Below are 26,165 nucleotides of genomic sequence, written 5' to 3' on the forward strand. Positions count from 1 at the left end.
CATGACTTGTTTCTGGGCCTCTGCCCATTGATTTGGAGGCAGATCTGGCCATCCGTTTGGAATTGGCAACATGTGGAAATGAAATCTGTATCCTTGGGATACTATATTTAAAACCCATTTGTCCTGGGTAATTAGTTGCCAATTTTGTGCATGAAGTGCCAGTTTCCCCCCCAAAGGGGCGGCCAAAAGATAAGTGCTTGGTGATTGTAGTGGAAAGTCATTTAGACTGTTTACTATAGGAAGGTGCCTTGCTGCTTCCAGATTTAGAGGTTGAGGCACCCCATTGCTTTGTTCTAAAAGTTCCTTACGACTGAAACCTGGAGCTTTTGGAATGTCTGGGTTTGACCTGAGTGGCTCTAGTGGGAACTGGAAAGGACCAGTTCTTAGTAGGCCAGTGCCTACTAAACCTGGGTGGCTGCACTTGTAGGAAATCTTTCACAGTTTGCATAGATTTAGCTTTATCTTCCATCTTTTTCAAAACTTCTTCATCCTTATTGCCAAATAGACTGTCATGTTGTAAAGGAGCATCCAACAATTTTGCTTTAACAAAATCAGGCAGAGATTGCTCCTTAAGTCAAGCATGTCTTCTTATCACAGAATATTGGCTATTACTGTACCCATGTGGGACATTTTCTGATGCCTTATATTTGTGAAGAAAAATAAAAATTATATATTGAGTTTGGAATATTTAGGGCATCTGTAGTATATGACAGTTTTGGAAAGGATACTCCAATTTGACTATTGTGGACAGTGGTTTTATATCAGCTATATTGTTTTTTTGGTCAGTGATGGATTTGGCAACTCTTATTAAGGGTCTTTCATCGGACTCTGGGGATTTGGGTATTTTTGGCCTGGGGTCAGGCAATGTTAACAATGGCTCTGGGGTTCAGGACCCCACTCAGGATTGTAGATCAGCTTTTATGAAGTTGTCTAAAAATCTCACTACACTAAGGAAGAATGCTTGGCATCTTAGGCTGTTTCAGGCATACCAACAGAGTAAAATTGCCCACAGGGGATTAAGAATAAGGTTGCAACCCATGGTTGCTGAACTAGATGAGTGTCTTTTGGCCCAGTGGTCTGAGGCACAACAACAGGCCTACATGACTTTTGTTAACATATTGACTAATTATTATGAGAGGAAGGTGGAGGAACAAACCACTCAGGTCTTAAGTGTAAGTGAAGGATTTGAGGACTTTTTATCACTCCCATGTTACAATACTTGTATTGATAAACTTGGTAAGGATTTGTTGAAATTGGATTCTGGGTTAAAGGAAAGAAAACAAGATATTGATAAATTTCTGGATCTAGCAGAAGAAGAGGGTATCATTACTCATGATACCTGTTATCACCTTAAGGTTAATCACCCTAAAAAACAATACATTTCTATTTTTGCCCAAAATCCATAAGGATCCCAATAGACCGCCTAGCCGACCAATTGTTTCTGGCAGAGGCTCCTTGACTGAGCCCTTATCGGAATTTCTTACACAATATCTCAAACCTTTGCTATCATTGATACGGACGAGGTTACAGGATACCACCCAGTTTCTTGCCATTATATCAGATATGCAATTAGAACCGAACTGGCTCTTATGTACTTTGGATGTCACCTCCTTGTACACCAGTATCCCACATTGGGTAGGACTTATTGATTTGCAATATTGGCTTGATTGGTCAAATATTTACAAACCAAGTTTTAACACTCTTGGTTTGTATGACTGAATTGGTACTCACCCACAATGTCTTCTATTTCAAAGGTAAGTGGTTTTTGGCAGATTCAAGGTACTGCTATGGGGGCTTCTTTTGCCTCTATATATGCGGACCTGTTTATGGCGTACGTAGAGGAACAATTGATTTATGACATCAATCATAACATCTACATGAATTAATTAGATATTTGGAGGAGATATCTTGATGACTGTTGGTTGGTGTGGAGAGCAGATGAGGAATTCTTGAGCAGATGAGGAATTCTTGTTTGAATTCCTGGAGTATTTGAATTGTAACAAGTGGGATGTGGAATTTAAGTTAACTTATAATAGGTCGGAGATCACCTTTCTGGATGTGTCTATTAGGAGAATGGAATTGGACACTTTGGAGAGTGAGGTATTTAGAAAGTTTCCTCAGTTCAACACTCTGCTTCATGCTACAAGCTTCCACCCACAACAGGTCATCAGGAATATCCCCAAATCACAACTTCTCCGTATTAGGAGAATTTGTTCTGATTCCTCCACATATGCCTATCATCGATAGGAATTAATATCCAGATTTAAGAGCAGGGGATACCAAGCGGGTGACATTACTAGGGCCAGTCAGTTTGCCAATCAACAAGATAGGTCACAGTTGTTGTTATATCATGCTAAGGGTACAGATAAATCTCAGGAGCATAGACTGGTTACTACTTATAGTAGAAACACCAGGAGTTTTAAGAACATCATTCAAAGACATTGGCATTTATTACAGTCAGATGACACATTAAATAATTATATCAAGGATCGGTGTTCTTATTCCTTTCTGAAGGGGCAGTCATTGGAATCCTTATTTAGTCATTACAAAAGAGTATATAACCATCTTCCCAATTCAACTGTACAAACAACAATAACTGGACAAATCACACTGGGTTGTTATCCATGCGGGCATTGCTCATACTGTCCGAGGGTGCTAAAGTCAGTTTCACTTCTCACAATTCTCCACGCCTATAATGTTTCATTTTTTGCTAACTGCAGTACCAGTTGGGTTATTTATTTAGCCCAATGTAGCTGTCGGGCATTTTATATGGAACAAACTTCCCGACCCTTTAAAATAAGGGTCGGTGAACATTTAAGTGATATCAGAAACAAGAAAGGTTCGAGTTCTTTAGATAAACAAATACACATTCAACAGGGATTTTTAGCTTCATGGTCATTGAACGTATCAGGTTCACGAATAATGAGGTTCATGTATTACATGAATTATTAACGAACAAAGAAAAAATGTGGATAATTAAATTGAGAACCTTATTTTCACCTGGGTTGAATGACCAATTCTGAAAGATTTTGTAATGGATTATCATTTTATATCTATTATGAATTTCTGTACATGCAGATATTTTGTGATATTGAAATATTTTGTTCTAGTCGTCATATAATTTTGTAATATATTTTTTACTCACTAGAGGGCGCTACCATATTGTATATAAGGGCTTGTGAATTAATAGTTTATACATATATTTTTTGATGTGTGGTTGCTAAGGAAGGCTTTTGCCGAAACCGGTATGACCTCACTGGTCTAATTATTTTTTCAGTCTTCATGGAATAAAATCTTTTTGCTGGAAGGCTACACGTGGATTTTGGGTGCTGGCTTTTTCTTTTTTTGTTGGTTTGTTCAAATGGTATAGCCCTGCACCAGCCATACATGCAGGTACTTTGTTTGTTGTCAATACTTAAAGTGTCTCACGGCATACTGGACTCCGAATGGGTCTCAGTAGAGGCCTGCAAATCAAAAGTAGCGGGTATCAGGGGTTGCGAAAGCACCTGAGTACTGGAGAACTGGCGACTGGCTTAGGAGAAGCTTCATCATCGGTTTTGGACCTCGACAGTCTGTCTCTTATCTTTTTCTTTGCATCTTTTAGATATTCCGGTAGTCGGACTGCTAAACTGACGACATTTCTGGATAGTTAAATCTTGAGCCAAAATATTTAGAGGCAAAAATATACTGATGTTTAATAGTGCGTTGATTAAATTTAGCACAAAACCAACAGCAAGGCACGTTGTGGTTAGGGCCTAGGCAAGGAATACAGTACAAATGAAAATCCTTATGAGGTATTTGCTTACCACAAGTAATACAATTATTAACTTTTACTGACATCAGTATGGAGCAAGAAAAATTTCCCCAGCGGGGTAATTAGCTTTTAGTAGAAGACTTTGGTTCTGAAACTCGAAAATGAAAATTTCGGGAGTCGGCCGACCGGCACTTGCGAACTGCTTCTGCTTCAGGCACCGCGTGGCAAGAAAGACTGATGTAATGGTGTCGGCTGCATGTTTTATACCCCCGACGACCTGACGTCATGGAAGAAGGGACATCAACCGACGCAGGACCCAAGACTTTGTTAATCAGGCCGACTGAGGGCAACCTGCCAGCAGATTACCCCAAATGTAATGAATGCAACAGTGAAACATGAAGAACATCTACATAATGAAGTTTATTAGCAGGACATGCTGTGTGGTCAACTGCCTCATTAACATACAGTAAATTATGATACAGATGTGCACTGGATCAATGACTAACATATGGATGAGCGTTATAAAGGCTAAACCTTGCCACTAAATGACTTACTCTGGTACAATGTTGTTGTGTGAACATGCAATAGCCAGGAATGACTCAAAATGAGAGCAACGGTCTTTATGTGTTCTACTTTCAACATGCATTCAAATAAGTTTCATTTCAGCTGATAACCACAAACGTATTTGTATACACGTTTGCCTACATCTGCCAAGTCTAAAATAACTTTTGTAAAAAACAAATTCTCTTTTCAATCCAAATCTTATCTTCTTAGAATTAATTTTGTAAGAAAATGAATTAACAAGCAAAAACATCCACAGTTTTAAACTTACCTACACTCTCATCTTTGAATCTGTGATACCAAAAACTAGTACAGATTCAATATGGAGTGAATCATGATTTTGTTATAATTATTTATGTTGTATAATTCTAATTAAAATGTTTTACATTATGAAATATAAGCCCTGTAAATAAGGCAGCAGAAAAAGAGTGAACACTTGTTTTAAACCAGACTCTTATGAGATTTGCCAAAATAAGTGTTAGAATTCCTGAGTTCTCAGCTGGGCTATGTTCTGTATACCTTAAAATCCACTAAACCCCTCTAGTGGGTGGTCTTACACATTTGAATATGACTGCTGAAAGAAACTAATCCTCCATAGTAGATGTTACGACTCTCAACAGACTAGTATGACGCAGAAATATCTTGTAACATTTCAGCATGGCTTCAGACAACAACGTTATTGTGGTTTTGAAGCAGCTGCTAGTTTAACGGCCATTAAATTCCAAAGAGTTAACAATTAATTAAAACCAAACACTTTTCACAGCAAAGCTTATTACATTAACATTAACTGCTTTTTTCTGTTCCACTGAGAACAAGAACTCACAGCATCTCAGGTTAGATCTTATTTTGCATGAAATGTTAAAATAACTAGAAGAGAAAAAAATCCACTGTCTGTGAGTTCCACATGAATAAAATAAGATTGTTATAGAAAGGTTTGACTGTATTAACTGGTTTAGTCCTGCAGTTAGCAATTCTTATACTTCCCAAATCATGGCTTTGCTGTACATACGCCATGAAATACTGCACGGATTTTGCTTTTATTTTCTATAGATTTTTAAAGTTTACTCAAATGCCAGACAGCAGTTTTATGTGTTCACATAATGTTTTAATTATTAGAATGAAAACCAATTTATATGTTTTTGTTGAAATGTGAGAATGAGAGAATTCTGATTAAGGATTAAGTATTCTGACCCGTGGTGGTGGTGCTGCGGTAGCGTTGTCGCCTCACAGCTAGAGCGACTTCTGTGTGGAGACATGCGTGAATGGGCGTACCTTCGTTGAAGGTTGTGCATCAGGGCTGGTAACTCGGCACATAAAAATCAACTACCAATCTTTAGCGGACCGGAGTTCCGCTGTGGCGACCCCTAACCGGGAAAAGCCGAAAGACACAACAACTTACAGAAAATGTATTCTACTGGCAATAAATAAAAGATGGGTAAATGTAGTAAACTGTATAATATATTATGGAACTGTTTTTCTTATGCAGTAGCTACTGGCACTGAATGTTTACTTAGAAAGTACTTTTACCAAGTTTCAAAATCCCCAAGGCAGTAACATGTCTGCAAGCAGAAGGTGAAATGCAAAAAAAAAAATTACGATTCATCAAAAATAACAACCAACCTTTTCCCTTTTCAACAATGAAGGACTAAATGGCTCTATAACTGAATTTTTAACATCTGCATACACACTGCACACATAAGATATGCATTCACCATTACAAAACACTTGCATAGTAAAATGTTTCTTTCAAACGAAAAGCAACACCAAAAGTTTCCTTAATGAACAGGAGACCTCTTGTAGCAACTCTCAATCCTAGTAGAAATACTAAGAAATATTATGCACAAAGATGAGAAATAAAACAGAATTTGTACACTGTAAAACTATTCACCAGCATGATTCTGTTTATGACTTTGTTCTGGCTACTGCAACATTTAGCCATTAATACTAACAACATACTAGTATGTATATTAAGTAAAAGCATTGCACTGGATACACTTATTTCTGTCTGTTCTGACTCCTTTTATGTAATAATACTATGAACTCACTTATCTTTGATGTAATTTGCAAAAAAAAAATTCTTCAAAGGTTAACATCAGGCATAAAGATGAAGGGAGTTTTTTGTGTCAAACGCAAACTAAGGATTATGTCATAAAACTTCACAAAGAGAGCACTAGTCATATGAATCTGAACAAATATTTATCAGTAGCCTACATTTCTGTACAAAAAAGAACTCTCCACTGAATTAAGCCTCACTGAACTAAAGTGAACCAAAAACCTGAAAAGTCAAAGATAATACAACCCTCGTTATTCAGAAATGTTATAAAAAGAATCTGATATAGATGGTGCCCATATTACAGATCACTTCACTTGCATGCAGGCAAACATAAAAAGCAGTCATAATTAAAAATAAATACAATGAACTAAGAAAGTGATAGACTACAGAAAAGTGTAAGGAGATTTAAAAACATCTAATACTAGAGAACATGTAAAATGCCACGAGAAAGATGTTTACCACATTCATGTCAGTGAATGACCAGTCTTCAGTACTAGGCAGTTACTACACTGTCTCAGGATGCCCATATTGACCATAGTGGCAGGAGAAAATGTAGGAAATTGTCCTTCCATATTTGTCAGAAACTGAAAGAGCTAAGAGGGTAAAAGGAAGAAGGTCTGCAACTAGTACTACTAGATGATAACAAGAGTGCTACAAAGGGAAAACTTGTAGCTGGAATACCTCAAAAAGGGTTAAAAACCACGCAGCTGAAGCTTTGCATGCAGCAGACCTGTATCTAGACTATGCTACTCAATTTTAAGGTTAAGAACTCAATAAGAAAAAACTCACAATGAAGCACAGACTAATCACTTACAGTCGAAAGAATAGAACTCGCAGTATGAAAAAATACAGCTAAACAGCAACAAATTGCAGTTAAACAGTAATGAATTGCAGTAGATAGCAACGAAATATAGTTAATAAGTAGACTGCTTCAAAAGAGTAGCTCACAAGTCACAACAGTAACAGACAGAACAAATAAAGCTGTGCAATAAATACGGCAAACTAAATGCAGTCGAACTCCTAAGCACAAACAGCAAAATGAAGTAGAAAGAGGTACAGTTTTGTTTTTGCTTTTTATTTTTTTAAGTAGAAAGTGAAGAGACAGAAGATAATTCAAGGTTCAGAAGCTAAAGGGGAGGGTCTTTACTAAACTCTCACTATAAACATTAGAATGAGCTGATGTAATGGTACTGGGGAGAGTGTCCAGTATCAATTTTATACTAGAGGCAGGCAACTCAAAGCCACCAAGACTTAAGACCATCACAACAGCTGGGCAGGTAGGTGGGACAAAAAAACAGTTCCACAGATTACAGATATACAGTAAAACAGAAGTGCAGAAACAATTGAAAATAAGCCCTTATCTTTTTCCAATATCACAGCAGAGCAAATGTCAGAAGGCCTCTCACTGCAGCTTTCAACAGCTTGAGCAAATAAGTACAACTGGTTTAAAACACTGGCTATTTAAGGCAGAGAAACAGAAACCAGCCCAATTATCCAATCAAAAATAACAGTGTTGCAGGAATGCTTTTAGCTAGATCAAACTAGACTGGTTGTTTCTGCTATAAAGTAAACAGCTAGGACAGGTCTATAATCTAGCACCTCTTGAACCTCTGGAATGAACTTCGCTTTCTTTGTATGTAGTTCTAATCACTATCTTCCTTTAAATATAAATTAGATTGCTGGATGGGTATCCACAAATTTACTCTGGAATTGACTGATATAGCCTTCCTGGAGAAAGGAAGTGCAGTATGAGGGAGGGTACTGGCAAGGCATGAACGGCTCTAAGGCTCCGCTGCCTTGGAATATCTACAAATCTGTAACAGGAGCTCTGCTACTGATCAAAATTATAACTAGGACAGCAGCAGTATTTAAAAAATTTATATTTGCAGCATGGAAAGAACAGATGGTTTGTAAACTAGATGAGACAGTTACAGAAATGAAATACGTCCACAGATTAATCAACATCTCTAAAGCAATCATGTTTGCTTTCCATCTGTAATTTGGATTTCAACCTCTTTCATATAGAGTAAGGTTGATGAGGTTTCGGATTTCTTCTGGAATACAGCTCCAAATGGCAGGGTCACCTTAGAAAAGCACCACTCATGATACACAGAACATTAAATGCTATTTTAGTTTAATGACCGTGTATGTTGTTTCAATACCAACTGTCAGGCTTTCTCTCCTTTCGCAAGGAGGGAGAAGCCAGTTAATTCTGTGATAAATTTGAAAGTATTCATCTAGTTGTCTATGGTTTGCAAAAAGATACCAACTCACATTGCATAATCTCTGGATGATGAATCTTTCTCTCTCCATTATGTTCTATTTGTCTGCTGGTGAAGGTTCAAGTCCCTGGTTTGAGTATTAACTGTGCTGCTCAACTTACTGACATATAAAAGGTTAAGGACTACCATATATCTTCTTCTTCTTTCGGCTTTTTCCCGGTTAGGGGTCACCACAGCAGATCACAAGTCCGCTCATGATTGGCAGTGGAGTTTTACGGTGTCAAGTTGCCAGCCCAACCTTCCACAGAAGGCACACACACGCACACACTCACACCTAGGGCCAATTTATAGTATTCAATCCACCTCCAGCTTGTCTTTGGGATGTGGGAGGGAACCGGAGCACCTGGAGGAAACCCACATGACCACAGCGAGGACATGCAGACTCCGCACAGAAGGCATCCCAGCTGAGGATCAAACCGGAGAACCTCTTGCTGTGAGGCAGCAATGCTAACCGCAGCACCACCGCGGCCACCCGACTACCATATCTCTAATGGAGCAATAAGTGATGCACAGACCACCGCTCAGAAGTCAATAAGATAAAAAGTACAGGGACAGGGCTTTCAGCCACTAATTGTAACTAAGGTTCTTCAGATCAGAGATCTCTACCAGTAAGAGTTTCTAGAGCTTTCTGAATTTATTGCTATGTCAAGTGAGGTATATCCCAAAGGGAGCATTTTATCCTAGAATGGGTATTTGGAACGAGATAAAAAAACCTTTGGCTATTAGTTGTGCTAGAAAGAAAGATTTCCTGACTACAGTTGCCAAGTGATGAACAAAGGAGACAGAACTATAAGCACAAGTGCCCAGGTCCTTAACTTATTTTTGTTTAATAAGGGAATGTTACTGTAGTCTATGTTGTGGGTAACTGCTGTTTTCGAAAAGAAACAATAGTAGACATTTTAGCTTTTTGTATGCCAGTTATTAACTAAAGCACAGACATCTGAGGGAGTTTTGACAATTACATCCAATCTTCAGTCCTCTGCTACTGTGCTTAACAAGAGGTACTGGTTATCAGTTTTGAACTCAGAGAAGTATGTGTTGAACATTAAAGGAGCCAATCAGGATCTCGAGGTATGCTACAGGTTACCGTAGCACTATCTGAAGAAGCATCTGCCATATGAACTATGTTGGTTCGTCTTTCAGCCAATTAGCTATACATCTTGCCAGATAAGGATACATGCTTAATGATACCAGCTCCCTTCCAATTCTGGCATGAGGCATGATACTGAATGCTTTGTCCAGAGCAGGATAAGCTGTATGAATAACGTCACCACTGCCAACAGCTAGCATGATCCTCTGGAAGAAGTTAACAAGATTTAAGAGGCATAATTTCCTCTTAAACTATGGCAAGATTCTTGACATCATAACTAATGAGATCAGTTCTGATACCCATCATAGCTTTACACATTAGACTCATAAGGCTGACCGGTCTATATTTCCTAGAGTCTGTCATAGGGCCACCCTTGATGAGGGTCATTGCCACAGCAGTTCACCAGGATTTGGGAACAAAACTCTTGGCTAAGCTTTTGTTATACAAATTAAGGAGAAGTTCAGTAAAAGCATCTTTTATACTGTTTATTAAGCACAAAGTGTGTTGAAAGGACCCATCACCATTCATGAGTTATTTTTATAGCTTCTTATGGTATGCTTCAGTAACTGTCACAAGTTTACGGTTCAGCTTAACTGTTAAACAAGAGACTAGGGGAGTGGAATAGCTAGAGGCAATATTTGTGAGGACCAGATTAACATTTTGTCTTTTAGTGTGTTTGCTAACTATCTGAACCAGGGAAGTCTTGTTTATCAAATTCACAAATCTCAGGACATACCCTATCTTAGGGGAATAAGTGCACCAGTCAAAGTCAAGGTAATTAAAGTCATGTAGCATTACAGAGCTGTTGCTTATAGAATTTTCTTCTAAAACTTTCAGGAAATGAATATGATCATCTGAGAACATGGAGGAGGTTCTTTAACATGCTATAAATTAGACACTTATTTTGACCATGGTAAACTCAAATTCTTGGAACTCAATTTATGGTCTCTGGGTATCTGCCCAGATGTAATGTGGTACCTGACAAATATGCAGACACCACTGTAGTTTCCAGCCAGCCTGAAGGTATGATAGGTGCAAATCCCAGCTATGGATGCAGCGATTTCTTACCATTTAATACAAGTCTCTGACACTACACATACGTGGATATGTTCACCATTCAGGAGCACTTCAGGATCAGGACATTTATTACTGAGATGCATGGTGTTGAGAATGGCTACTCAATGTGGGGTTAAATGGATTACTTAAACTGGGATATGCATTCGAAGGATTCTGCCTAAAAAGAGGCATTAGAAGAGAAGCAAATGTTTTTTTCCAGTATACAAAACCTCTTACATAACAGATGCAGGCTATTCTTTTCAAAACAAGGAGGACTATCACATTCTCTCTCCCCAAGCTGATGCATATTGGAACACCTGAAATGAAACCAGCTATTAAGCCATCTGTTAGACATAATTATCTTCTCTTTACATCTAGCCATCATGCTTGGTGAAGTAAGGATTACATTCAGCACCAACATCTTACCAGCATCTGTCACATGAATAGAAAGTTCTGACACATCTCTCTTCAAGTCCTCAGGGCTTTGCACCCCTGGTCATCCACTCCCATATGGACCACCAGTAAGATGTAATCATACTTGTCTCAGGAAAGTGTCTTGGGGGCCCTTGTACTGTCTGTGGTCCTGACAGCTATAACTCAGCTGTCAGTAGCCTTGTCTTTGTCCAGCCTGGAGAGCAATGCTAACACTTGAGGAGGTGGCTGTACAAGGCAGCAGAGAGGTAAGCAATTTATGCACTGCAGGCTTTTAGAAATGACCACCCCTTCCTACGAATGATGATCAATACTGCACTATGCATTATTAGTCTAAGAAAACCCACCTCTGTCAAAGAGATAATCAAGCTACATAGAGTGCACCAGAAAGCCAGAAAAGGTGAAATACACTCTGTATTTTCTCATATGCATTAGAGCAATTGCCATGCAACTGTACAAGAATGCAAAAAAAAAATGATAGTTACAAAACATGAAGAATGAATACAAAAAAGTTATTACTGTACACAGAAACTGAAATGACAACAAAGGGATGAGATAATAATGTCCTGCTAACAGCTTTCTGTATCTCGCAGACTTCAGTTTTCCTCTAAAAATACTTTGCTTGAGGAGTGTGCAGAGCAAACTGTGTCCACACTGTCAGAGCAGTGTTTCCTATCAACCTCTCAAGTACTGCTTCTGCACTTAAGTTCTTTATCTACACTGCTGAGGAAGCCTGCAGCCACAATGGCACTTTCAGTAGCACCAGCTCTCTGTTATGTGTGCTGATGACTCTCCATCTCCATTAATAAACAAGCTCTTCAAAAAGCACTTCTTGGTATTTATTCTTCCCAAACCTTTAACAGTTTGTTAAAATACTTTTCAAACCCCCCAAATTCTTCCTGTGGAACTAACGATAACAATAGAAATACACGTTTTGACAAAATGAACTCGAAGGGGAATCAATCTTGTTTGATTATGCCTTGCATTTTAATTCCGATAGAAATGACAGCCACTTGTAACACCTTTTATGCCACACTAGTTTGCTTTGCATGATATTTATTTTAAATTATGCTGTTACCCCTCGGTATGTTCCATATTCTCTGATGAATGTTACCATCATGCCCACTGCATGGTAGAACAGCAATCATTTTTTGACCCAGAACTCAATAAGTGGGTTTTTAAAAAATAGGTACTTTGGATAGATATCTACTCCATGGCAGCAAATATTCGTCGCTCACGTAGTACATTCTTTCCCACTTTGCCACTTTTCCTCTTTGTAACTTGCTTTGGCCCTTTCCTGTAGTGTTTTTCCCTATATGTCTGCCATGTTGTTGGATTTCTTCTTGTGTAACAGGAAATGCCATGCTTCCCAGTACAGTTATCTTTTACTATCAGTTGTTTTCATATTTTTGTGTGAATGGTTTGCAGTTACTTTTTATGCACATCATATCTGCACATTTTACTAGAGACAAATTAAATAAATATTACCCTTCAATGGCTTTTATACCAATTCTGTTACACACAGATGCAGAATATCCTCCTCAATAGATTTCAACATTCAACTGATCAGATCTCAGTGCACGTTATCGAAAAAAAACACACAATAAATATTATTTCCTGTTCATTCTATGAGACTCTCTACAATTAAATTGCCAAGACTTCAACAAACAAGCCTGAACATATCTTAGAATCACTTGATTCATCACTCCAGGCACTATTACGCTCACATGGTTAAAAACAGTTACTCCTGACTGAGAACCCTTCCTGCGAGTTAAAGTCCATCAGCACAGCCTTATTTTCTAAGGCTTACATCCCTCACTGTTATGAAATAGTTGAGTTTTATGTGGTGGCTCTTGTTTTTATACATTAAATCCCAAGGTGTAATCCTCAAAGCAATCCAGAAAGCTTATTTTCTTTGACAAACAATGCAAGCATTACACACTTAATACATGTCCTTTTATGTTATGCATATAACATAATTTAAGTAATAAAAAATTATTTGTACTGTAGGCGGCCTTCCTTTTGTGCAAAGCACATTCAGCATTCAGAACTTCCTTAAATATCAGTTTTTCTGAAAGATGTGTCAGCTTGTTAAACACAGAGAGGCAGGCAGGATAACTCATTCAACAATATACAAGTTTCATGTGTTATCATTTCAAACACTTGCAATACATTGTATGTACAATAAAACAGAGCTGCAATATATTAAGCATGGAACCAAATTATTTTCTTGTATATTCATACATTCAGCTCATATGTTTTCTGGTAAACTGAACTGTTTTTCTTATTATTTGAGCTCGTTATTTCTTATGCCTTCCTACCCAAAACACGGTCAATACAATTTACCAAAAAAAATGGACTTAACAGCCATACATGTGCTATACGGTACAAAAACCTCTGTAGCTGTCCACGGGGGCGAGTTTCTAGTATGTCAGAATTCATTCTCAATGATCACATGTTCACCCAGTTCAATCAGAATTCATTCTCAATGATCACATGATAAGCCAATTCAATCAGAATTCATTCTCAATGATCACATGATAAGCCAGTTCAATAAAAAAATAATCTCTGAAACACGGTAAAAGGAAATTAAAGTACTTTACCTGAATTTTGGTTGGCCATGAAAAATTTGAGACATATACATAGAAAGTAATGTTTAGATTGTATCGAAAGTTATATTCTTCATATGAAAAGCTATTTCTGTATTCCTTTATGTTTGACTTGGATACAATTGGAATTTCTTCTCCAGATATTGTCCCTGCTGAAAAAGTAAAACAAAACCATGTGTGGTACCTGTAAACATTTATATGCAGTTAAATTAATCTAAGTTCATAAAGACAGGTGAAAAAAAATGCTTACTAAAAGAGATAATGTTTTTTCCGGATCTTGCAATCAAATTGGGAAAGAACCAAAGTCTAAATAGACTGAATTCAGCATTACACATAATAGACTAATACTATATATATTAGTCCAACTAAGATACAGAGAGACAAATGATAGACTGATATCTGTGTTAGTCACACATCCATCTTTTAACATGAGATGATGCATATTTTGTCTGCAAGAGCTGCTCTGGATAACTGTCCAGGCAATATAAATTACTAATAGAAAGTACAGTATTTACTGAATACATTCTGCCCTAAACACCAAAGCATATGTCAGCAACTTCTCCATGCTAATATTCTCAAAAAAATGTTTTTGCTCCCAAAAATGCAGGCTAATGCATTTTATGTTTATGCTGGAATCTGCATATACACTAATATACCCTGGGATTCAGACAGACTCTTGCCAACAGTGCTAATTGTCTAACATGGGTCTGCCAGTCAGTACAACTGCAGGAATCTCAGATTCAAAGACTAAGTAAACCTGTAATCAGACAGACCTTATTAGCAGCTAGTTGCCACGTCACTGAATAAAACATTGTACTGTTAGACCCGACCACACTAATGTAATCTTTACCAGTCAGCCCATATCGATACCATAGGCACCTCCCAACACTTGTGCACATGCACAGAAACACAGACACAGACTCCCATACACACAAACAAGTTCAATCCCAGGCACGCACACACACACACACACACACACACACACACACACACACACACACACACACACACACATATATATTGATGCAAACAAGAACCTACAGACATTCTTACACTCGTTTTATTTTATTTATTTATTTATTTACATTTGTTGACCGGGAGTGTCTTACTGGACGTAGGTCCATTTTCAGTGGAGGCCCGGGGAAAAAAGCTCCACAGTTAAAATATACAGACAGTAGTTACATTGGATTTACATAGCAATTAATTTGATCAACATAGCAATTAACAAACATAGTTACAGATGAAGAACATAGTACAGTAGTAGACAACTAGAATCTTTATCATCTGCGAAGTATATAACAGACATTAACAACTGTTACAATAAGAAGTTCCTGCTGTATAAGTAGTTAGGCTTATGAGCATCCAAGCTTGCTATAGTCAAGGTAGCTAGTGGGGTGGAAAGAAAGGTAGTGGGTGGATGGGGTGGGTGATATTAGAGGGGGAGTTGCAAGGGCATAGCCAGCATGTTTTTAGGTGTGCTTTTAGTAAAGTTTTGAAGTGGGTGCATGATGGTATGGAGGTAATTGTGGGTGGGAGGGAGTTCCATAATTTGGCTATGGCGCAAGAGAATAGTGCTTCTCCAGCAGAGTTATTGACTTTAGTGATCTGTGGTTTTTGTTGCTGGATCTTAGTGGTCTGGTGGTATGAAAGGGTTGGAGTAGATTCTGGACGGATGGGACTTTTAGTGGATGATTTACTAGTTTGTGGGCGAATGTGAGTTGATACCATTGAAGGAGGTGGGGGTTTCAAGCCAGCCCAGTTCAGCAAGTGAGAGAGAGTTAGTGACTACGGTAGGATGCCCCTGTGGCAAATTTAGCGATTTTGTTGTAGCATGGCTCTAGCTTGTTTAGATCACTTTGCCTTAGATTGGTATATATTGGAGAGGCATAAATTAGGGTGGAGATAAGGTGGGAATTTACTACTGAAATCTTTGCTGCTTTGGTGAGAAGTTGTTTATTTATGTATAATGCTCCTAGTTTTTTGTGGACTTTTTTTATGGTCATGGATATGTGAATGTCAAATTTAAGTTTGTTGTCTATTTGCAATTTGGTGTGTTCTGTTGGGTGTATAGTGGTGTTGTCTTTTGCTGTGATGTTAAAGTGAGAGTTGTTCTGAGTATGTTTGGTGGGGTGGAAGATGAGTAGTTTAGTTTTGTTTGTGTTGAGTATTAATTAGGCATTGGATAACCAAGTTTCAACAGAGGAAAAAGCTTCCTGTGTGACTTTTTGCAGTTTGGGTAGGGACTGGGCTGAGCAGATGATGGTTGAGCTCAGCCATCTCATGAATTAGATGTTCGCACAAGCTCTCGCACTCTTTCCAGACAATCACATGTGATCACATATGTAGAGATGGCTTCATCATAATCATCTCCCTTTGGAGTTAAGGCTTCTACACCGCAGTACATTTCCTGAATCCCAAGAATTCTTATTTAACCAGTACACCTAACACTTGTAAGTTCACAGGCATGACTTAATTTCAGGTATGGGATACTGGTCAACAGGAAAGATGTACAGTCCAAAATGGGGTAAGGTGGGAATAAGCAATGGGCATGCCACTGCCATTAAAAAAAGGACATAATAGAGGTAAAAAAAAAAACAGCTATAACGATTGAGGGAAAACAAACAGCTATAGCAATGAAGAGAAAACTAGTAGCTATAACATCATCATCTTCTTTCGGCTGTTCCAGTTATGGATCACCACAGTGGATCATCTGTTTCCATTTCTTCCTGTCCTCTGCATCTTTCTCTTTCACACCAACCGCCTGCATGTCCTCTCTCACCAAATCCATAAACTTTACCTTAGGCCTTCCTCTTTTCCTCTTACCTGGCAGCTCCATCCTTAGCATCCTTTTCCCAATATACCCAGCATCCCTCCTCAGCACATGTCCAAACCAATGCAATCTCTTCTCTCTTGCTTTGTCTCCAAACTGTCCAACATGAGCTGACCCTCTAATATACTGATTCCTAATCCTATCCATCCTAGTCACACCAAGTGCAAATCTTAACATCTTTAAATCTGCCACATCCAGCTCTGACTCCTGCCTTTTAGTCAATGCCACTGTCTCCAACCCATACAACATAGCTGGTCTCACTACCCTCTTGAAGACCTTCCCTTTCACTCTTACTGGCACTTGTCTGCCACAAATCACTCCTGACACTCTTCTCCACCCACTCCATCCTGCCTGTACTCTCTTCTTCACCTCTCTTCCACACTCACCATTACTCTGAACTGTTGATCCCAAGTACTTAAACTCATCCACCTTCGACACCTCTACTCCCTGCATCCTCACCATTCCTCTATCCTCACTCTCATTCACACACATATATTCTGTCTTAGTCCTGCTGACCTTCATTCCTCTTCTCTGTAGAGCATATCTCCACCTCTTCAGGGTCTCCTCTACCTGTTCCCTACTCTCACTACAGATCACAATGTCGTCTGCAAACATCATAGTCCATGGGGACTCCTGTCTGATCTAATCTGTCAACCTGTCCATCACCATTACAAATAAGAAAAGGCTCAGAGCTGATCCTTGATGTAATCCCACCTCCACCTTAAACGTATTTGTCACTCCCACCGCAGTCCTCACTAACGTCACACTCCCCTCGTACATATCTTGTACCAGTCTTACATACTTCTCTGACACTCCCAACTTCATCATACAATACCACAACGCCTCCCTAGGCACCCTGTCATATGCTTTCTCTAAGTCCACAAAGACACAATGCAACTCCTTCTGACATTCTCTGTACTTCTCCATCAACACTCTCAAAGCAAACATCGCATTTGTAGTGCTCTTTCCTGGCATGAAACCATACTGCTGATCACTAATCATTACCTCCCTTCTTAACCTAGCTTGCACTACTCTTTCCCATAACTTCAAGCTGTGACTGATCAATTTTATCCCTCTGAAGTTACTGCAGCTCTGCACATCACCCTTATTCTTAAAGATATGTACCAAAACACTTTTTCTCCACTCCTCAGGTATCCTCTGACTTTCCAAAATTTCATTAAACAATCTGGTTAAAAATTCCACTGCCATTTCTCCTAAGCACCTCCATGCTTCCACTGGTATGTCATCTGGGCCAACAGCCTTTCCATTCTTCATCCTCTTCATAGCTGTCCTTACTTCCTCCTTGCTAATCTGTTTCACTTCCTGATTCACTATCCCCACATCATCCAACCTTCTCTCTCTCTCATTCTCTTCATTCATCAGCCCTTCAACGTATTCTTTCCATCTACTCAACACACTCTCCTCACTTGTGAGTACGTTTCCCTCACTGTCCTTTATCACCCTTACCTGCTGCACATCTTTCCTAGCTTTGTCCCTCTGTCTAGCCAATCGGTACAGGTCCTTTTCTCCCTCTTTAGTGTACCAAAACCAGTAGCTATAACAATGGAGGGAAAACCAATAGCTATGTTAGCAAAAAGCTGTACTTCCTTTTTGATTTCCTAAGTCAAGCAAGTTATATATGGTTATTCTGTAATCACTACATTCCTGTTAAAGGAATTTGTCAGCGAAGCACTTCATCTACTTTTTTTCTTTTTTTGGGTAGTTACTTCTCATGGCATTATTCATAATAAGGTGTGTGTTAACAGTCCCTTGAAATTCAAACCTTTACCAAAAGTGCCCTGGCCCTGCCTCTGGTGTGCTGATCTTTGCACTTACAGTCATACTAATTACTCAGAGCTTTTCCTCCTGAAGCCCCACCCTGCCATATTATTTATTATTTATTTATGAATAAATACTCAGAGCTTTTCCTCCTGAAGCCCCGCCCTGCCATATTATTATTTAATTTATTTATTTATGAATAAATAAATACATACATACTCAGAGCTTTTCCTCCTGAAGCCCCGCCCTGCCATATGTGTAATTATAGTATGGTACAGCAAATAAGCCATTGTGTTTGGTCCCTCCTACTGCACCAATTCAACCAATGAGCTTCTTATTCTGAGGGTCAGTATAAAGGAAACTTCATACTGAAAATAGTACAAATAAAATAAAAACAGCCAATAAAGCTCAGCAAATTAAAGCTTTATTAAATAAATATGCATCAATACTGTGTGTGTGTGCATCTCTTTCTTTATATATTAGATGGAGCAATAAAAAATGTAGACCTGCTACAAATAAATGTTTGCATTTAGGCCAGGGAATTAACACAAGTCGTTAATGAGCTTCTTCCTGGTTTTGTATCTACCATGTGACCTTAAGCAAGTCACTTAGCCAATTGCTTGGGGACAACTGGAGACTGGGCTACCCTTCTCAATGGCATCTTGACTACATGCCTAGTAACAACCACTGAATCTAAAAGAAAAAATAAATAGGAGATGGGAGATAGGAAATTTACCCTGGGGATCACGTCAGTCACCCTGCTAGACAGGGGTCCAGGCAAGTAAATATTGTAGGAAGAAATAGCCAGGGAATTGTTATGGCTAGGCTTGTGCAGGCCATAGGGCCGATAGCCTAGTACCAACCTATGAACATAATCAAAAAACATGCAACAAGCATTCGTATTTCTTGTGCCTTATCTATGAAAACTAGGGATTACAAACAAAAAAATTGTCGAGCCTACATGTTTTATTTTATGCTGAGGACAATGACACATATATATCATTAAGCTAAAATGGAGGGAACCAAACCTAGGATGGAATAGCCCACATTTTAGAATACTACAAAAAGGGCCAAAGATGATATTTTTACCTTGACCATCGAAAGAGGACTGAAAGTATGAAGGGATGATTAAGCAGAAAAAAAGATGGATCTAATGGCTAAATGGAAAAGTTATGGGAATACTTCTGGAATCTACAGGTCACTGATCCTGCTGAAATGTGGAAAGGGCTGCTGATACATGAATCTAGTGTGGAAATTATAGCACTCTTAAATGTCAGTTTCTGGACTATAAAGAAACTGCTGCATTTGAAGTATTTTGTTTTAAACAGAGTAGTGTTAGTGGTTTCCACTAGGTCTATGGCCTACTTTCAGGGTAGAGCCAAGGTGGTATTCATCCTGACTAGGGAGCAATTGGCCAGGTCAGGGGAAAATCCTCCTCCTCTTTTTAATAAATGTTGTGGGAACTTTTACATCTACTTGAACTACTCCAAACTCAATACTCAATTTAACACCTCATTTAAAGGACGACACACTCCGAAGTGTAGCACCCCCTTTATGCTGCATTACAATGTCAGTACTGGAAAATGTATCCAATAACCTAGTATGGGAATAGAACCCACAGCTTTCTGATATCCCTACATCAAATGCATGTGTGCCATCCACTGAACCACTGAGACTAATGATATGCTGAATGATTAACGAGATATGTACATTAAAAAGTGAAATGTTTCATAGCACTGGATGTGCCATCCACTGAACCACTGACACTAATGATATGCTGAATGATTAATGAGATATGTACATTCAAAAGTGAAATGTTTCATGGCACTGGATGTGCCATCCACTGAACCACTGACATTAATGAATGATTAACGAGATATGTACATTAAAAAGTGAAATGTTTCATGGCACTGGATGTGCCATCCACTGAACCACTGACACTAATGATATGCTGAATGATTAATGAGATATGTTCATTAAAAAGTGAAATGTTTCATGGCACTGGATGTGCCATCCACTGAACCACTGACACTAATGAATGATTAACGAGATATGTACATTAAAAAGTGAACTGTTTCATGGCACTGGATGTGCCATCCACTGAACCACTGACACTAATGATATGCTGAATGATTAACGAGATATGTACATTAAAAAGTTAAATGTTTCATGGCACTGGATGTGCCATCCACTGAACCACTGACACTAATGAATGATTAACGAGATATGTACATTAAAAAGTGAAATGTTTCATGGCGCTGGATAAGCTGATGATGATGAGACTTTCTGCTGAAAGGGCAGCATGGTAGAACAGCCATTAGTGCTGTTTCTTCACAGTGTTTGGTTCTCTGGTTCACTTCTCAACTGGTGTGTTTTCTTTGTGGAGTCACTACATTTTTGCTATGACACAGTGGGGTTTTATCAGGTTTTGTCTTCTCCTACCACATTCTAAAACTCGCAATAAGTGAACAAGCAGGGCAGAAAAATAGTCATTAGGTGTGTGAGAGCATGTGTGTGTGTGTGCATGTGTGTGTGTGTGTGTGTGTGTGTGTGTGTGTGTGTGTGTGTGTGTGTGTGTATGTGTGAGTGTGTGTGTGTGTGTGTGAGAGAGAGAGAGAGAGTGTGTGCGCGTGTGTGCATGTGTATTTGCAGCCTTCTATGGGTTGGCAGCACATCTAGCATAAATTTCTCAGCCGTGTACCCGTTGAATGCCGACACTGGCTCCAACTCTCATGTAACCCTGGAATGGGTTAAGTAATAAACAAAGAATGATGAATGAATGAATTAGCAAATGAAATGTAAAAAAAAAGGAAAGAATACTTCAGTGAAAGGCCTATCTATAAACAGGCTTACACTGGGGCCACATTCCAAAACATCTGCTCTCAGTGTAAGTGACTTACTTCAGTGAAAGGCCCATCTATAAACAGGCTTACACTGGGGCCACATTCCAAAACATCTGCTCTCAGTGTAAGTGACTTACTTCAGTGAAAGGCCCATCTATAAACAGGCTTACACTGGGGCCACATTCCAAAACATCTACTCTCAGTGTAAGTGACTTACTTCAGTGAAAGGCCCATCTATAAACAGGCTTACACTGGGGCCACATTCCAAAACACCTGCTCTCAGTGTAAGTGGTCACTTACATTGAGAACAAGTCTACTGGAATCAGGTCCCATAGTACTGATCTTACAGCATCCTTAGAAGGAGAACAAATATCTGACTGTAAGAAGGAACATAGGAAGCGTTTTTTTTTTATTGTATCTGCTTTATTTTCTGAAAAAAAAAACAAAAAACAAAAAAATAATCTTGTTTTCCCGCCTTTCTAAGCTAGTATAGTCCAGTTTTCAGGTTAGTGCTGAATTCAGGGCTGTGTTACAAGTTTCTGTGTTTGCCCATACCTTAATTGGATAGAAGGAAGTTTCTCTGTTTACCTGTGAGAGAGGGGAGCTTTGAACAGCCTAACTGTCCCTGGAGGAGTGGTTTCAGCCCAGAAATTAGTAGTTTATTGGCCATTTTGGGCTAATTTTTCTCTCTTTCATTTTCCTGCTATAAAACCTGCATTTGCAAGGTTTTTGTGCTAGTATACAGCTCAGCAAGCTCCTGCCTTGTGCCCTGCAGAGTTCTACAGCAGCAGAGAGACAAAAGAGAGACTTTGGAGTGATTAAGTATCATTTTTCTGCATTTTATTGCTGCCTTTAGATAATTCTGCCTAAAACGCCAATTTTCTAGAGTTTCTGTGATTTAAAAAGCTTGTTTTAGCTACATATTGTACTTATTTTACTGCCTGTACTTTAACAAAGTAATTTTTGTGTTTAAAGTACCTGTTTAACTGTTGTAGGCTACACACTCACGTGTGATAGCCATTTCTGTGCATTTAAAGTGTTTTTTTGATTGTATCTGCTTTATTTTCTGAAAAAAAACAAAAAAATATATACTTGTTTTCCCACCTTTCTAAGCTAGTACAGTCCAGTTTTCAGGTTAGTGCTGAATTCAGGGCTGTGTTACAGGTTTCTGTGTTTGCCCATACCTTACTTGGATAGAAGGAAGTTTCTCTGTTCACTGTGAGAAAGGGAGCTTTGAGTAGCCTATCTGTCCTTGGAGGAGTTGTTTCAGCCCAGAAATTAGTAACTTGTTGGCCATTTTGGGCTAATTTTTCTCTCTTTCATTTCCCTGCTATAAAACCTGCATTTGCACGGTTTTGCGCACCGGGGAGCTAGGGTATAACTATTCCCAGCTCCGCAAAGTCTACTCTTCAATTTTTCCCTTGGAACTAGACAAGCTTTCAACTTAAGCACTCAAACCATTCACTTCTCATAATGGCACTTGCTCAAAACTCATAGCAAACACTAATAAACCTTAGCACTAGACAGACCCCCTATACTGTAGAGAAGGACAAGGCTCTCTATTCGACCTTACCAGCCAATCAGTAAAACAGTTCACTGTACCTATCCAGGCATGTCCAAAGGGCAGTTTCAGGTGTACTCTCTGGTCCATCTGGTGAATCTGGGCATTTTGAGGCAATGTTACAATTGCCTCATGTACACAGACAACCCTCTCCTCCTTCCACCAAACACTAATACATGCGAGAGATGCAATTATGCAGCCAAACTGGAGGCTAAGCTCTTTCAACTCAAGATTGGACCAGGCAGTGAAGAGGAGAAGGGAATTACTTGCATCACACCACCAGTCTCACATAGACCTATGAAACCAGCACCAGCAAAAAACACACATAAATACATGAAAACATTCTCGGAGGCTCTAAATAAAAATCTGCAGAAGCAACAGAGACCTCCAAAGCAGACATCCAAGAAACCTCCACCCCCCAACACAAACCATGAAACACATACTTCACAAAACCAGTGTACCACACAATCACAACCCTTAAGGCAAAATAACATACCCAACATACTAGTAATAGGTGACTCTATAGTCAGGCACACTGACGTCCCACTCACTAGGCTGACCAAGGAGAAGGTTACTGTTAGCTGCCTGTCGGGTGCCACGATTCACCACATAACACAAGCACTTAGGTCACTCCAGAACAAGTACAAATATGACTCTGTCATTGTCCATGTTGGTGTGAATGACCTGAGCTGTACCTCCCTGGCCTACATGAAAAGAGACATGGAGGAGCTCTCTGATTATGTAGCCCAGGCCAGTATGACCCTGACCCTCAGTAGCATCCTGACCTCACCAAGAATGATACCATGATACACAGAAAAAAGTATCAATTTCAACAACTGGCTAAGCTTCTGGTGTCATTCAAAGGGGATCCAGTGTCTGTCAGCCTGGGATGACATGCTTGACAAGCCATGCTGCTTCGCTAGAGATGGCTTGCACCTGTCACCCTTAGGCTTTCGAATACTGTCCACGGCTCTTGCCACCCCCATAGTAAAAGACAAACCCACTGCCATGAATAGCACAAGTAACAAAAAACTGAGGGTAATGCTACTCAATGCCAGAAGTGTAAACCTCAAAATGCATGCACTCGAAGCACTCCTCAGTATGGAGAAAATCGATAAATGTGCAGTAACAGAAACCTGGTTTAAGGCTCCAGAGAGCACCCCAGCACTACCAGGCTACAACTCATACCATACATTAAAGCCAGAAAACTCGGACCGAAATACAAAAGGCAGGGGAGTATCCATATTCATATAGGATACCCACACCTCCAGCTTAGTGGCACAGTACGATACTTCAGAGATCGTCCAGGTGCAACTAACAATGGGCAAAACTGCTATTCAAATTATAGCTTGCTACAGATCACACACCATGTCCTAGGACTCCCACTCAGCATTCCTGGAAACACTGGGAAACATAAAGGTCTTACCAAACACCCTGATATTGGGTGATTTCAATTACCCAAACATTAACTGGAAGAACTACTCAAGTACAATCTCCCTTGCCCAACATTTCCTAGAATTTATAAACTCAAATGCCCTGGATCAACTGGTCAACACCCCCACCAGAGGTGACAACATACTGGACCTGGTCATCACCAACATGGGCGACCGGTGTTTCACACAGGAGGTCAACCCCTCGCTGGTTAGATCTGACCATAAATTAATCACTCTGGATATCCACATTCCGCCACCACCCCAGGTCAATGAACCCATTGTGAAAAACTTTTCAAAAGCAAACATCACGTTACTTAAGACCGAGGTGGGAAGATTCAAAGCCCCCATGCTAAAGGATAACGCTGTCCAAGCTGCAAAATCCTTTACCAATGCACTCTACAGGCACCTACAAGAATGCATAGATCTTGCTATCCCAAACAAAACCAAGACTCACTCCTCCAAGAAAAGAAAACCAGTCTGGTGGACCCCTGCCATAAACAAGCTATACAATAGAAGGAGAAAACTAGTACAAAAAAGAGTAAAATCCCAAGGAGGGAAGACATCCCTGATCAGTATCAGCAAGAAACTACATTCCCTCATAAAATCATCCAAGGCTAGCTTCGAAAGAAAAATTGCCATGGACTCCAAAGATAACCACAAGGCATTCTTTAGCTATGTCAAGAATCTAAGTGTCAATTCTCAGATCTGCTTGGGGTTAGTGCAGAATGGCACAAAATACACTGAACTGACCAATATAGCCAACATCCTGGCAGACAGGTTCAGTGCAAACTTCACCCCCAAAAGGGCCCAAAACTATACCAGAAGAATGTAGTGCCCCTGAAATCACAGATACTCAGGTTAAAACAGCCTTCTCCAAAGCCAAAAACACAATGAGACCAGACGGTGTCCAAGGCTGCGTACTACACAAGCTCAAAGATGAACTAACCCCTCACCTAAACACACTGTTCAAGCTCAGCCTCTCTACAGGCTATGTACCCACAGAGTGGCGCACAGCAACAGTTATCCCGCTCCACAAAGGTGGAGCCACAACGGATCCCGGGAACTATCACCCTATAAGCTTGACTATCTTGGTTTGCAAAGCTATGGAGTGCATCATCATGAATCTCATTAAAAGAGACACTGGAAACTTCCAAACACTGGACCCTACCCAGTACACCTTTGTTAAGGGCAGAGCATGCCTCCTAAACCTGGTGGACTTCTTTGAGACAGTTACCAAGGCTATAAACAAGGGAAAGGTGGTCCAAACAGCCTACCTAGACCTTGCAAATGCCTTTGACACCATTCCCCACTCAGGTATTATAGACAAGCTCACCAGCCTGAACATAAACCCCAACGTCATGAGATGGGTTGCCAACTGGCTCACGGACAGAACCCACACTGTAAGAGTTGCGGGAGCTAGGTCTGACTAAACTGGTTACAAGTGGCGTTCCCCAGGGCTCAGTCCTAGGACCCCTCCTGTTTGGCATATACTTCTCAGAGGTACAGGCAAGCACAGGAGGACTATTGTTGACCAAGTTCGCAGACAACTGTAAACTAGGGGCTATAACTGACTCTCTGGCTGACACAGACATCCTCCAAAAGGGTCTCACTGAGACAGATACCTAGTGTCAAAACCATGGCCTCAAGCTAAATGCCAAAAAGTGCATAGACATCCCCTTTGGAAAAAACAAAGTACCCACAAACTACCACATAGGTGTTAGCCCCCTAAATATGGAAGATGTAATAAGTGATCTGGGGACCCAAGTAGATAGCAACCTCTCCTTTGATAATCACATTGCCAAAGTGGTTAGAAAATCCTCCTCTGTGGCCCACCTAATCACAAAAGGGTTTGCATCCAGATTGAAAGAGGTCATTGGGCCCT

The 26,165-nt window shown here is 39.7% G+C and overlaps 1 protein-coding gene across 1 annotated transcript in view; it reads right to left on the minus strand.

Moving 5' to 3' along the window:
* Positions 1-26,165, minus strand: part of ATRNL1 (attractin like 1) — a gene marked incomplete in the record, with an annotated part of 6,064,901 nt that overhangs the window by 2,089,343 nt on the left and 3,949,393 nt on the right. The window contains 1 exon segment of the mRNA XM_044055896.1: positions 13,832-13,989. Coding sequence (XP_043911831.1) covers positions 13,832-13,989 — 158 coding nt within the window.

This window comes from Protopterus annectens, chromosome 14.part0 (assembly GCF_019279795.1).
Source record: "Protopterus annectens isolate FY-2018-M chromosome 14.part0, PAN1.0, whole genome shotgun sequence".
Classification (NCBI taxonomy): Eukaryota; Metazoa; Chordata; order Ceratodontiformes; family Protopteridae; genus Protopterus; species Protopterus annectens.